General features: G+C 37.9%; 1 protein-coding gene across 2 annotated transcripts in view; it reads right to left on the bottom strand.

Moving 5' to 3' along the window:
* Nucleotides 1-15332, bottom strand: part of NSUN7 (NOP2/Sun RNA methyltransferase family member 7) — a 52319-nt gene that overhangs the window by 6158 nt on the left and 30829 nt on the right. For both annotated transcript variants that reach the window (XM_078446175.2, XM_060655170.3), the window contains exons 8-10: nucleotides 14508-14651; nucleotides 9427-9528; nucleotides 4064-4181 (exon numbers count right to left, since the gene is read on the bottom strand). In XM_078446175.2, the coding sequence (XP_078302301.1) occupies nucleotides 4064-4181; nucleotides 9427-9528; nucleotides 14508-14651 (364 nt within the window). The remainder of the gene's footprint in view (nucleotides 1-4063; nucleotides 4182-9426; nucleotides 9529-14507; nucleotides 14652-15332) is intronic.

Here is a 15332-nt window from a genome sequence, read left to right as displayed (position 1 = left end):
TCTGGTGACAGTGGAGATATATCTCATTTCCCAAGCAGATCAGAGCACACCTAACTAAAATGCACCATATTCAGGCCAGGAACCAAACACTGCCCACAACAGGCACAGAGAGTCTCTGCAGATAACTGGCCTGATGGATAAAGCAGTCAGGACACAACAGCAGAGCACACACAACACATTGGAGACACTCCCAGAAGTGCCAGGCCCTGGGGAAAAGGGGACCCTACACTGCAGGGCATTATAGGACCTCTTCTTCATAAAGCTATTACCCTCAAGAACAGGAGACATAGCTAACTTTCCTAACACAGAGAAATAGGCACAGAGACTTAGACAAAATGAGAAGACAGAGGAATTTGTCCCAAATGAAAGAACAAGAGAAGGTGACAGCTGGAGATATAAGTGAAACAGAGTAACAAGCCTGATGGAGAATTTAAAGCAATGATCATAAGGATACTCACTGGACCACACCAAGGCATACTGTTGTTTATTATTAATATTGTTTTAAGTAGGCTCCACACCCAACATAGAGCTCAAACTTACAACCCCAAGATCAAGAGTTGCATGCTCTACTGACAGCCAGCCAGGCACTCCACCAACACATTGTAATTAAAATGGTAAAATATAGTGATAAAACAATATTAAAAGCAGCAAGACAAGACAATTTCATACAAAGGAAACCCCGTAAGGCTATTAATGGCTTTTTCTGCAGAAACTTGCCAAGCCAGAAAGGAATGGCATGATATATTCAGAGTGCTGAATGGGAAAAACCTGCAGCCAAGAATACTCTATCCAGCAAGGCTGCAATTGAGAACCAAAGGAGAGATAGAGTTTCCCAAACAAAAACTAAAAGAGTTTGTGACAATTAAACCAGTCCTGCAAGAAATACTAAAGAGGACTCTTGGAATGGAAAAGAAAGGCCAATAATGACAGTATGAAGGTAGGGAACACCAAAGCAGCAAAAATGAATACTTCTTTAAAAAATCAGTGAAGGAACTCACAAAATAGAAGGATGTAAAGTATGATGCCATAAACCTGAAACATGGGGAAGACAGGAGTAAAGAAAGGGTTCAAACTGAAACAACCATCAACCTACTGTAGACTGCTACAGCAGAAGATGTTATACACAAACCTAACAGTATCAAAAACCACTAATAGGCAAAGAATAAAGAGATAGAAATCCAAATTATCACTAAAGAAAACCAGCAATCCATGAAAGAGAGAATGACAAGAACAAGAAAATCTTCAGAAACAACCACAAAACAAGTAATACAATGGCAGTAAAGACATATGTATCAATAATTACTTTGAATGTAAAAAACGTTCCAATCACAAGACATAGGGTGACAGAATGGATAAAAAACCAGACCCGGGGCGCCTGGGTGGCGCAGTCGGTTAAGCGTCCGACTTCAGCCAGGTCACGATCTTGCGGTCCGTGAGTCCGTGAGTTCGAGCCCCGCATCAGGCTCTGGGCTGATGGCTCGGAGCCTGGAGCCTGTTTCCGATTCTGTGTCTCCCTCTCTCTCTGCCCCTCCCCCGCTCATGCTGTGTCTCTCTCTGTCCCAAAAATAAATTAAAAAAAAAAAAAAAAAAACGAAAAAAAAAAAAAAAAAAAAAAAAAACAAACCCAAAAAACCAGACCCATCTATATGCTGCCTACAAGAGACCAATTTCAGACCTAAAGACACCTGCAGATTGAAAGTGAGGGGATATGGGGCGCCTGGGTGGCGCAGTCGGTTAAAGCGTCCGACTTCAGCCAGGTCACGATCTCGCGGTCCGTGAGTTCGAGCCCCGCGTCGGGCTCTGGGCTGATGGCTCGGAGCCTGGAGCCTGTTTCCGATTCTGAGTCTCCCTCTCTCTCTCTGCCCCTCCCCCGTTCATGCTCAGTCTCTCTCTGTCCCAAAAATAAATAAAAAACGTTGAAAAAAAAAATTAAAAAAAAAAAAAGTGAGGGGATAGAAAAACATTTATGGTGCAAACAGATGTCAAAAGAAAGCCAGAGGGGCGGGGCACCTGGGTGGCTCAGTTGGTTAAGCAGTTAAGCATCAGACTCTTGGTTTCAGCACAGCTCATGATCTCATGGTTCGTGGGTTTGAGCCCCATATCAGAATCTGCGCTGGCAGCAAAAAGCCTGCCTGGGATTCTCTGTCTCCCGCTCACTCTGTTTCTGTCTCTGTCTCTGTCTCTCAAAATAAATTAATTAAAAAAAGAAAGCCAGAGTAGCAATACTCTTATCAGACAAAATTGACTTTAAAACAAAGACTATAACAAGAGGCAAAGAAGGACACCATATAATAATAGAGGGGGCAATCCAACAAGAAGATACAACAATTGTAAACATTATGCACCCAACGTGAAAGCACCCAAATACATAAAAGTTAATAACAAATTTAAAGGAGCTAATCTCTAAGGAACATAGATGCAAAAATTCTCAACAAAATACTAGCAAACTGAATCCAACAATACATTTAAAATATCATTCACTGCAATGAAGTGGGATTTATTCCTTGGTTGCCAGGGTGGTTCACTATTTGCAAATAATCAACATAATACATTACATCAATAAGAAAAAGGATAAGAACCATAAGATCATTTCAACAGATGCAGAAAAAGCATTTGACAAAGTACAATATCCATGCATAAAAACCCTCAACAAAGATTTAAAGGGAAAACACCTCAACATAATAAAGGCCATATATGAAAAACCCATAGCTAATGCCATCCTCAGTGGGGAACTGAGAGCTTTAACCCTAAGGTCAGAAAGAGGACAAGAATGTCACTCTCACCACTTTTATTCAACATCGTACTGGACATCTTTTTTTTTTTTAATGTTTATTTTTTGAGAGAGACAGAGTGTGAGTGGGGGATGGGCAGAGAGAGGGAGACACAGAATCCGAAGCAGGCTCCAGGCTCTGAGCTGTCAGCACAGAGCCCGATGCAGGGCTCGAACTCATGAGCTGTGAAATCATGACCTGAGCCGAAGTCAGTCACTCAACCGACTGAGCCACCCAGGCGCCCCCTTTTATTTTTTTAAGTTTATTTCTTTATTTATTTTGAGGGGGAGAGAGAGAGAGAGAGGGAAGGGGCAGAAAGACAGGGGGAGAGAGAGAGAGAGAGAGAGAGAGAGAGAGAGAATCCCAAGCAGGCTCCACAGAACCCAACATGGGTCTCAATGTCACCAACCATGACATCATGACCTGAGCCAAAACCAAGAGTTGGACGCTTAAACAACTGAGCCACCCAGGTGCCCCAAGGTGTCATATATTTTTAGATCTATTCCTTATTTTGATGTCCACAGTTTAGATGGAATATTATTGCTTATCCTCTCTACCTCTATTTTATTGCAGCATTTTACCCAGAAGCTACCTGAATTGTTTAGGCTATTTTTACCTCAGTCCTTGTGAGGGACAAAGGCTACAAGGAGCTTAGAAATGTGTTTTCAGGTAATAAACATCCAATTAAATAATTTTGCTTTTCCTTTCTTTTTTTTGAAGTTATTAAACTTATTTTGACAGAGGGTGTGTGTGTGTGTGCAAGCGAAAGAGGAACAGAGAGAGGGGGAGAGAGAGAGAATCCCAGGCAGAATTCATGCTCAGTGCAGATTATGCAGGTCTCGATCTCACGACCATGAGTCCATGACCACAAGATCATGACCTGAACCAGTATCAAGAGACAGACACTTAACCAACTGAGCCACCCAGGTGCCCCTCTGTCTCCTTTCTAAGTTTATTTTATATACTTACTTTTCTTGTACTGCACTGAGGCATAAATGTATAACTCGGGATATAAAGTTCAGGCCCAATTTATCCAGAAATCAATCAACTCAAAGCCAAAATGCATTTAGCTTTACCAACGATAACAACAAAAAGAATTTTTAGTAGTACAAGAGAATGCTCATGCCAATCCATCATAAAGACTACAGAATCTGTTATAGTTGTAAGAAATTAGGTTGTTTGGTCATGTTAAAGTATAACAAGAAGGATGTGGAACGTCTTTAAATAACTTAAAAATCATAATCATTCATGCTCAGAATATTTGAGTTCAGAGCAATCCTTTCCTTTCTTACCTATAAGGTTGTACTTTAATCCCATGGTCTTGAAATTCCAGTGCTTTCTTAACAACACCTTCATTTTCTTCTGGATAAACTGAACACGTGCAATAAACAACTGCTTGAGCTTTAGTAACTGTATGCAAAGAAGGTGGTAATTAATAATAATGGCCCCATTAACAATCCTAAACAGACTTATGTTTCCAAACATCTGTTTGATACTAATACCACATGGTTTTGATGGGAATGATTTCCATAGATGCTTGCATTATTCCCCTCTTCAAAACATGTATTAGTAACGTAGTCTGTGGCCAATAAATAAAGTAAATCTAACTGAATTGTATGGAAATTGAATTTTTTTTTCTCTCAAGTTTTTATATAAATTCCAGTTAACACACAGTGTAATAGTTTCAGGTGAAGAATTTAGTGATTCATCACTTACATATAATACTCAGTGCTCACCACAAGTGCATTCCTTAATCGCCCTCACCCATTTATCCTATTCCCCTGCCCACCTGCCCTCCAGTAACCATCAGTTTGTTCTCTATAGTGAAGAATCTGTTTTATGGTTTGTCTCTCTCTTCCCCCCCACCCCGTTCATTTGTTTTGCTTCTTAAATTCCACATGAGTGAAATCATATGGTATTTGTCTTTCTTTGACTGACTTATTTCACTTAGCATTATACTCTCTAGCTCCATCCACATCATTGCAAATGGCAAGACTTCATTTTTTATGGCTGAGTAATATGCCATTGTGTGTGTATGTATAGATATAGATGATACAGATATAGATATAGTTGCCACATCTTCTGTATCCATTCATCAGTCAATGGACATTTGGGCTCTTTCCATAGTTTAGCTATAGTTGGTAATGCTGCTATAAACATCAGGGTGCACGTATCCCTTCAAATCAGTATTTTTGTATCTTTTGGGTAAATAGTGTAGTGGCTGGATCATAGGGTAGTTCTATTTTTAACTTTTCAAGGAAACTCCATACTGTTTTCCACAGTGGCTGCACCACTTTGCATTTCTACCAACAGTGCAAGAGGGTTCCCCTTTCTCCACATCCTCACCAACACCTGTTGTTTCCTGTGTTGTTCATTTTAGCCATTCTGACTAAATGATTTAGTATTTAGACATATTTGTATTTCCTTGATAGTGGGGATGTTGAGCATCTTTTCATGTGTCTGTTAGCCATCTAGATATCTTCTTTGGAAAACTGTCTGTTCGTGTCCTTTTTTACCCATTTCTTAACTATATTATTTGGTTTTTGGGTGTTGATTTTGATAAGTTCTTTATAGATTTTGGATACTAACCCTTTATTAGATATGTCATTTGCAAATATCTTCTCCCATTCTGAAAGCTGTCTTTTAGTTTTGTTGATGGTTTCTTTTGCTGTGCAGAAGCTTTTTTATCTTGATGAAGTACCAATAATTTATTTTTGCATTTGTGTCCCTTGCCTCAGGCGACCTATCTAATAAGAAGTTGCTATGTCTGAAGTCAAAGAGGTTACTGCCTGTGTTCTCCAATAGGATTTTGATGGTTTCCTGTCTCACATTTACATCTTTCATCCATTTTCAATTTATTTTTATGTGTGGTGTAAGAAAGTGGCCCAGTTTCATTCTTTTGCATGTTGCTGTCTAGTTTTCTCAACACCATTTGTTGAAGAGACTGTCTTTTTCCCATTGGCTTTTTCCCATTCTTTCCTGCTTTGTTGAAGTTTAGTTGACCTATCATGGTCAACTTCTGGGTTTTCTATTCTATTCTATTGATCTATGTGTCTATTTTTGTGCCAGTACCATACTGTTTTACTACAGCTTGAATATAATATAGCTTGAAGTCCAGAATTTTTGCTGTCTCCAGCTTTGCTTTGCTTTGCTTTTTCAAGATTGCTTTGGCTATTCGGAGTCTTTTGTGGTTCCAAATAAATTTTAGGATTCTTTGTTCTAGCTCTGTGAAAACTTCTGGTGGTATTTTGATAAGGATTGCATTAAATGTGTAGCTTGCTTTGGGTATCATAGACATTTTAACAATATTTGTTCTTCCAATCCATGAGCATGGATTGTTTTTCCATTTCTTTGTGTCATCTTCAATTTCTTTCATCAGTGTTTTATAGTTTTCAGAGTATATATATTTTACATCTTTGGTTAGGTTTATTCCCAGGTATCATATGGCTTTTGGTGCAATTCCTTAATCAATTCCTTAATTTCTCTTTCTGCTGTTCATTATTGGTGTTTAGAAGTGGAACAGAATTCTGTACATTTGTTTTGTATCCTGAAACTTTAGTGAATTCATGTATCAGTTCTAGTAATTTTTTGGTGAGTCTTTTGGGTCTTCTATATAGACTATCATGTCATCTGCAAATAGTGCAAGTTTGACTTCTTTCTTGCTGATTTACATGCCTTTTTACTTCTTTTTGTTGTCTGATTGCTAAGGCTAGGACTTCTAGTACTATGTTAACTAGCAGTGGTGAGAGTAGACATCCTTGTCTTTTTCCTGACCATAGAGGAAAAGCTCTGTCTTTTCCCATTAAGGATGATATTAGGTGTGGGTTTTATATATGTGGCCTTTATTCTGTTGAGGTATGTTCCCTCTAAATCTACTTATTGAAGGTTTTTATCATGAATAATGTATTTTGTCAAATGCTTTTTCTGCATCTATTGAGAGGATCATATGGTTCTCATCCTTTCTTTTATTAATGTAGTATATCATGTTGATTGATTTGCCAATGTTAAACCACCCTTGCAGCCCAGGAGTAAATCCCTCTTCACCGTGGTGAATGATTCTTTTAATGTAGTGTTGAATTCAATTCACTAGCATTTTGTTGACAATTTAGTTAGGTATCCATATTCATCAGGGATATTGGCCTGTAGTTCTCTTTATTTTTTTAACATTTATTTTTGAGAGAGACAGAGCACAAGCATAGGAGGGGCATAGAGAAAGGGAGACACAGAATCCAAAGCAGTCTCCAGGCTCTGAACTGTCAGCACAGAACCTGATGAGGGGCCCAAACCCACGAACTGTAGGATCATGACTTGAGCTGAAGTTGGACACTTAACTGACTGAGCCACTGGGGTAGCCCTGTAGTTCTCTTTTTTAGTGGAGCCTTTATCTGGTTTTGGAATCAGGGTAATGCTGGCCTCATACAAAAGGTTTGGAAGTTTTCCTTCAATTTCTATTTTTTTGAGCAGTTTGAGAAGAATACATATTAACTCTTTTTTAAATGTTTGGTAGAATTCCTCCTATGAAGCCAGCTGGCCATGGACTTTGTTTATTGGGAGATTTTTGATTATTGATTCAATTTCTTTGCTGGTTATTGGTCTATTCAAGTTTTCTATTTCTTCCTGTGTCAGTTTTGGTAGTTTATATGTTTCTAGGAATTTATTGATTTCTTCCAGATTGTCCAATTTGTTGGCATATAGTTTTCATAATATTCTCTTATTATTTCTGTGGTGTTGGTTGTTACTTCTCCTGTCTTACTTGTGATTTTGTTTATTTGGGTGCTTTCTCTTTTTTTCTTGATAAGTTTTGTTAGGGGTGTATCAATTTTATTAATTTTTTTCAAAGAACCAGTTCCTGGTTTCATTGATCTGTTTGGAAATTGAAAACACAATCAACGTGACTGACCTAGTTACAAACACAAACAAATAATAGTGCAGATTACCATGAGCTTGATACTTCAGCCATTCTCCCACAAGTCATATCACATAACTAGTTAAAAGGACTGTAGAAACAGATGCGAATCCCAATTATGTTACTTACTGCTATATGATGCTGGGAAAATTACTTAAAACTCTCAGATTTTTCATCTGTGAGATAATACTACTACCTGGAACTCACTCGTTTATTCACCCATATCAAGCACCTACTATAAGCTAAGCACTATTCTAGCATCTAAGATACATAGACAAAAATCTCTGCCCTTGGGGAGATTCTTCGCCATGTTTTATTGATATGATAAGACACAGATACATCAGAAAATCATATAGTATCTTTAGGGGTTGATAAACAGTGTAGAGAAAAAGCAGGGATGGAGGATAGTTGTAGGTGATAATACTGTAATTTTAAACAAAGTAGAGAAAGCATCAAAAAATTCAAAAAATTATTTACCAACTTTCTAATCTTCCAACTAACTTATCTCATATATCATATATATATATATATATATATATATATATATATATATATATACACACACATGTACGTATTATCATATTATCACAAAGCCTGACACAGGGCTCGAACTCACGGACCACAAGATCATGACCTGAGCTGAAGTTGGCCACCCAACCAACTGAGCCACCCAGGTGCCCCTACATATTATCATATTTAAATTAATGTTTATTAGAGCATCAACTAAAAAAGCAGACCTGCTCTGTGCTTACCATTTGCCTTATTTCTACCTCATTATGTTATATCTTTATGTACTGAATTATCTATACCTGTATACTTATCTTTGAGCCTTCGGAGATCAGGATTTATTCACACTCATATCCCTAACATCCAACATAATGCCTGACCCAGAGTAGGCACTTGATAAACATGCACTGAATTAATAATAGTTTATGTAATTTCTCAGAGACTTCTCCATTTTCCATATCCATATCCATTTGAGGGCAATGCTCCTCAAAATCTAAATGGTACTCAAATCTAAATGGAGTGATTGAAACAATAAAATAAATACCTAAAGACCTCATTTACTCAGACTTCAACTTACTCAGGCTTTATTTATAATTGTACTTCTCTATTAATCTCTATTTAACACTAAGAGACTTAAGAGTTTGATTCAAATTTGGATTGTAGAATATGGCCAGGCACAATGACAACAGAAAAATTACATCAAATAAGAAGCCAAAGAAAAGAAACAGAGAAAATAAAACTGTTCCATCATGGATATACATAATTATTTTACTCCAGCATTAAGCAACTGTCCTTGCTAACCTATGCTACAAATGATAGTACAACATCTATTTTTAAAAGAAGGGTTGAGGGGCGCCTGGGTGGCTCAGTCGGTTGAGCATCTGACTTCGGCTCAGGTCATGATCTCACAGTCTGTGAGTTCGAGCCCCGTGTCAGGCTCTGTGCTGACAGCTCGGAGCCTGGAGCCTGCTTCGGATTCTGTGTCTCCCTCTCTCTCTGCCCCACCCCTGCTCATGCTCTGTCTCTCTGTCTCAAAAATAAATAAAAACATTTAAAAAAATAATAAAAGACAGGTTGAATTGGTAAAAATAAATACTTTGATATTGGAAGGTGCTAAGGCTGAGTGTTCTGGAAAATTCACTTATGGCTCACACTTCATTGCCTGATTATAATAGATAAATGAAGTATTAATGTTTCTAAGATTTACAATGTATTTTAAGATTGAACTGATAATAAACTTACATTTCATTGCATGTGTTAGCTGTTCATATTGCTGTTGAACAAGAATGTGAAGTTTATCTTCTGATGTACCTCCTTGAGAGAAATCTTTAAGTAAACCTGTATCTAAAAGCAAAGAAATACTTTTAAATATATCACTATTAGGTGTTTTTCATATATTGCTATAATCACATTGTTTAATTTTTCAATCATTTCCCCTATTTTCTTTAAATGTTCATTTATTTTTGAGAGAGACAGAGTGTAAGGGGAAGGGAAAAGAGAGAGGGAACCACAGAATCTGAAGCAGGTTCCAGGCTCTGAGCTGTCAGCACAGAGCTGGACGTGGGGCCTGAACTCATGAACAGGGAGATCATGACCGAAGCCGAAGTTAGATGGTTAACCAACTGAGCCACCCAGGCGCCCCAACCATTTTCCCTATTAATAATATTAATATATTAATATATTTAATATTAATATTAATATTTAATAAATATTAATAATATTTATTAAAACTAAATAAAGAGTATTATAAAAACGCTGAGTCAAAATTAAAAAACAAAATAAGCGTAATTTTGTTTAGTTTGGTTTTAGTATTGTTTTTCTTTCTTCTTTAAGTTCTTCTGAGATAGTCATCCTACAAGCTAACTTAGATTAGGTTCTGTCATTTAGGCACAGAAGCGAGAATGCTGTAAGTGTGGAGCCTAATAGAGGAAAAGAAAAAAGATTTATTTCCAAGGCAGAAACTGATGAGCTATAATCAGTGCTGAGTAGGAAAGAACACAAAAGGATACAGTTAAAAACATTAACTTACCGAAAGAAATTTTGGAAGGAAAGAATTCAGAGAAGTAAATCTAGTCTACATAGATTAAGAAACAGATCAAGAAGCTCTTAAAGTAACTTAAAAATTTTTCAAAACATACTTCTTGATAATATTAACTAGGATGTATTGAATACTACTTTGTATACAGTATTTTATTTGTCAACCCCCTGAAACATTATTATCCCTTTTAACATTAAGAAAACTGTTCAAACATACATTAAACCACTTATCTGAGGTCATATAGCTACTAGGTGAAGAGCCATATTTTAGCTCAGAAATCTGACCAGAGTCCAAACTTCTAACTTCTCTTTATTCTGCCTCTCAGTAAGTCCCTGGAGTAGGAGAGCCAATTATATGGCATAATTATTTATGCCATATATTTGGCTGTTCCCCATTCTAGTAATATCAGTAAAGGTTAATTAAACTCTATTTCTTCCCAGTTTATTTTTACACTTCACATTTTTCTCTCTCTCTTCACCACTTTTAAGGACTATTTATACATTATTATACTATAAAACCACATCAATTTACCTCTTTCACCCCATTTTATTGTATGTATTTTTTAATAATTTATTGTCACATTAGCTAACATACAATGTATACAGTGTAGTCTTGGCTTCAGGAGTAGATTCCTGTGATTCATCACTTACATACAACATCCATGTTTCTGTAGCATAGTGGTTATCACATTCGCCTCACAATATCCAGTGCTCATCCCAACAAGTACCCTCCTCAATGCCCATCTCCCATTTTCCCCAGCCCCCCAACCCCCCACCCTCATCAACCCTCAGTTTGTTTTCTATATTTAAGAGTCTCTTATGGTTTGCCTCCCTCTCTGTAACTTATTTTTCCTTCCCTTCCCCCATGGTCTTTTGTTAAGTTTCTCAAATTCCACATTTGTTATGAGAAAACATATGATATCTGTCTTTTGCTGACTGGCTTGTTTCACTTAGCATAATACCCTCCAGTTCCATCCACGTTGTTGCAAATGGCAAGGTTTCATTCTTTTTCATCACCAAGTAGTATTCCATTGTACATATATGCCACATCTTCTTTATCCATTCATCAGTTAATGGACATCTCGGCTCTTTCCATAATTTGGCTATTTTCAAAAAAATTTTTTTAATGTTTATTTATTTTTGAGAGAGAGACAGAGTGTGAGCAGGGGAGGGGCAGAGAGAGAGGAAGACACAGAATCCAAAGCAGGCTCCAGGCTCCGAGCTGGCAGCACAGAACCCGATGTGGGGCTCAAACTCACAAACCTGGAGATCATGACCTGAGCCAAAGTCAGACGCTTACCCAACTGAGCCACCCAGGTGCCCCCATACTTTGGCTATTGTTGAAAGTGCTGCTATAAACTTTGGGGCACATGTGCCCCTACGAATCAGCCCTCCTGTATTCTTTGGGTAAATTCCTAGCAGTGCTATTGCTTCATCCCATTTTAAAATAATTCCCAGTTATTAGCAAGGAACAATTTCATGTATTCTTCAATGTTTCTCACATTTTTCAATGTTAAAATGTTTTTCAAACTAATTCATGATTTTTCCCTTCCACCTAGTATCCAAGTCTTTTCAATTCATCCCCACTAAACTTATCAGTCATATTTCTACCCTTGGCACTAGGTCAACAGCTTCTTATTTGCTTTGGCTATTACTTCCTCAGAGGAAACCCTCCTTTTTCCAGGTTTGCCAAAGACGACTTCTTGGCTTATCCTCTTGCCTCTTCAGCAAAGCTTTCAGAACATTGCTAATACCTAGGAAACTTTTTAAAAAAAAAAAAATTTTTTTAAGTTTATTTGAGAGAAAGAGTGCATGTGAGAGCAGGGAAGGGGCAGAGAGAGAGGGAGAGAGAGAATCCCAAGCAGGCTCCACACTGTCAGCACAGAGCCCGATGCGGGGCTCCATCCCATGAACTGTGAGATCATGACCTGAACCAAAATCAAGAGTTGGATGCTTAATGGACTGAGCCACCCAGGTGCCCCCAGGAAACTTTTTACTTTCTCCCTTTTCATCTCTTGTGGTTCCCTTTGAGCTCCTCTCCCAACCCTGAGTTCATTTTTACCTATGGTTTATTTTTTTCTGCATTCCCACTTCAAAATGACCCAGAATAAGGCCAGAGTTTCTCAGTTGGGAGCTCTAACTCTCTTCACTGCTATGTCTATTATAGCAGCTATCTTCCCCCCTCTTTTCCTATGTCTACTAATTCTTCTTATTTGATTATTTCCCAGTTAACATAGAAAGTTTCTCAGCTCACTATTCTCCACTTGAATTGGTTATTCTGTTTTACTCTCACTGCGAGGACATTTTCCATAGCGAGTCAAAAATTCCACGGGGTGCAGTGTAAACCCAGTTCCAGACTGTCCGGTATCGTGGAATGTGCTAACTAATCTGAATTTGAATCCCAGCTTCTCTATTTACTAGGTACGTGACCTTAAGCAACTTGTGAGATTTCTCAGAGTCTTGTTCCCCTCCCCCACTGTGAAACAGAGATAACAAAAGAACACTATCCTCAAAAAGTTATTGTGAATATTAAGTGATAGTGATGGGTGCCACCTAGAATAGTGACTGGGACATACTTGTGCACAATAAATATGAGTTTCTTTCCCTCCATTTTTTTTTCTCACTTTTGATCCTGACCTTGCTAGAAACAGAAAGCAAGTATTCACTATCTGCTGAATGTTGGTGAAATGTCTTCCTTATCTAATATTCTAGTTAACCTGATTCAACTAGGGCTTTCAATAGGAACAGATTACAGTAAGAATGCATTTCAGTCAATGCACGGCCATACACTCTGGTTTAAAAAGTGGCTCAGAGTGCCAGCCTCAGAGTCAGAGCTGCTGTGTTTGAATCTGGGCTCTGACACTAGTCACATGGCCCTGGGACACTTCTACACCTCTGGGCCTCAGATTCTGTACTTGTAAAATGTAGAAGTAAGTATCCGTGGTTTTGCTTTCTGCAGTTTCAGTTACTGGAGGTCAACCACAGTCCTGGAAGCCGATAATCCTTTTTCTGCCGAATCAGCAGAAGATCACTAGGAACTCAAGGCTACATCATAGTGCCTGCGTCACTCACTTGGCTTTATCTCATCATGGAGGTAGGCATTTTGTCATCTTACATCATCACAAGAAGGGTAAGTAGAGTACAGTAAGATATTTTGAAAAAGAAACCACATTCACATAACTTTCATTTCAGAATATTGTTATGACTGCTCTATTTTATTATTGTTGTTATTAATATCTTACTGTGCCTGATTTATAAACTGAACTTTATCATAGGGGCATATGTACAGGGAAAAATGTAGTATACATAGGGTTCAGTGATATCTATGGTTTCAGGCATCCACTGGGGGTCTTGCAACAAATCCCCACAGATAAGGGGAGACTACTGTAACTAACTCACTGAGTTCTTGTGAGGATTTAGTGAAATAAAGCAAAGTGCTTAGCTCAGTGCCTTATATATGAGTGCTCAATAAATGGTAATGTTAATATTTTATAATTTCTTAAAGAAGTAAAGTATTTCTAGAATTAATACTTAATCTGAAGTATTAGTATCAGAAAACATACATACTAGGGATTATAGAAGTCTTGAGTTTGAAATAGTGTGATTATAATTTAATTAGGATCATTTTAGAGCACAGTCTATAGAGTCTGGCTGATCTAAATTTGAATTCTAGCTCTGCTACTAACTAGAGCTTGTGTGACCTTATAAAAATGAATTAATCTTTCTGAGTCTCAGTATTTTCATCTATAAAATGCTGATAAATTTTAATGTCTATATCTTGAGCACTGGTATATACCAGAAGAGCATACCGGCCAACATGTGTTCTGATTACCTACATCATTCCTATTATTAAATATTTTTAGGGCACCTGGGTGGCTCAGTCAGCTGAGCGTCCGACTTTGGCTCAGGTCATGATCTCACGCTTTGTGAGTCGGAGCCCCACATAGGGCTCACTACTACGGTCAGCCTGTCAGTACAGAGCCTGCTTCAGACCCTCTCCCCACTCTCTCCCCCTCCCCCGCTTGTGCTCTTTCAAAAGTAAATAAGTATTAATAAATAAATAAGTAATTTTAATATTCCCCCTTGCCCATATCACAAAGGATTGCTATAAGTATTCAATGAAACAATGAATGTAAAGTACTTTACACATTGGAAGTGCTCTATGCATGGTAGCTATTCATTAATAAGATATATTTGATATGTCATTTTAGTGATTTTAAATAATTTTATTTTTGACATTTATCAACAAATTTCAATAATTTATAAATGAAAAATTTTTAAAGTACCTTCATGCTCATTTAATATAAACTCCACTGGATTACTAACACCCAGTCCTGAGCAGCGAGGAAGCAGCAGAATCACTTTAACTTTCTGCAATCTATGATCCTTTGATTCAATGTTCAGAAATGCCTCATGAAGTATTTCAATATCTTGGAGGGAAAAAAACAGAACAATTAGTGCAAAAATATTCATTAAAAATCTTAATACAGTTTGTAATTAGATCTATTTATCATTGTTCATTTTTTTTACTGTTTATTTATTTTGAAGGACAGAGCAAGCAGGAAAGGGGCAGAAAGACGGGGGGACAGAGGATCCGAAGCGGGCTTGGTGCCAACAGCAGAGAGTCAGATGCAGGGCTCAGACTCACCAACCATGAGATCATGACCTGAGCCGAAGCTGAAGTCAAACACTCAAATGACTGAGCCACCCAGACGCCCCTATCATTTTTCATTTTTAAATCCTCAGCCTCACAAAAAGTCATCTCATATAGTCAGAAAAGAGAGCTATTCTTCTCTGATAACTTATCAGAGTTAACACATGAATTCTTTCTCCTTCACTTGAGAGAACAATTTTGAAATTTAAATATCTCCTACATAAAATATAATTTTTCATTCTGAACTTCAGATTACTTTTTTTTTTGAGAGAGAGAGAGGGCACAAGTGAGCGAGGGGCGGGGGGGGGGGGGTGCGCAGAGAGAGAGAATCCCATCAAGGGCAGAGAAAGAGAGGGAGAGAGAGAGGGAAAGAGAGCGATAGAGAAGCAGGGCTTACCCAAAGCAGGGCTCATATACGCCCGAAGCAGGGCTTGAGCTCACCCAAAACAGAGCTCAA

The sequence above is a fragment of the Panthera onca genome, chromosome B1 (assembly GCF_046562875.1).
Source record: "Panthera onca isolate mPanOnc1 chromosome B1, mPanOnc1 haplotype 2, whole genome shotgun sequence".
In the NCBI taxonomy this organism is placed as follows: Eukaryota; Metazoa; Chordata; class Mammalia; order Carnivora; family Felidae; genus Panthera; species Panthera onca.
Note: the sequence above shows the minus strand (reverse complement) of the source record. Positions and strands in the feature narration are given on the sequence as shown.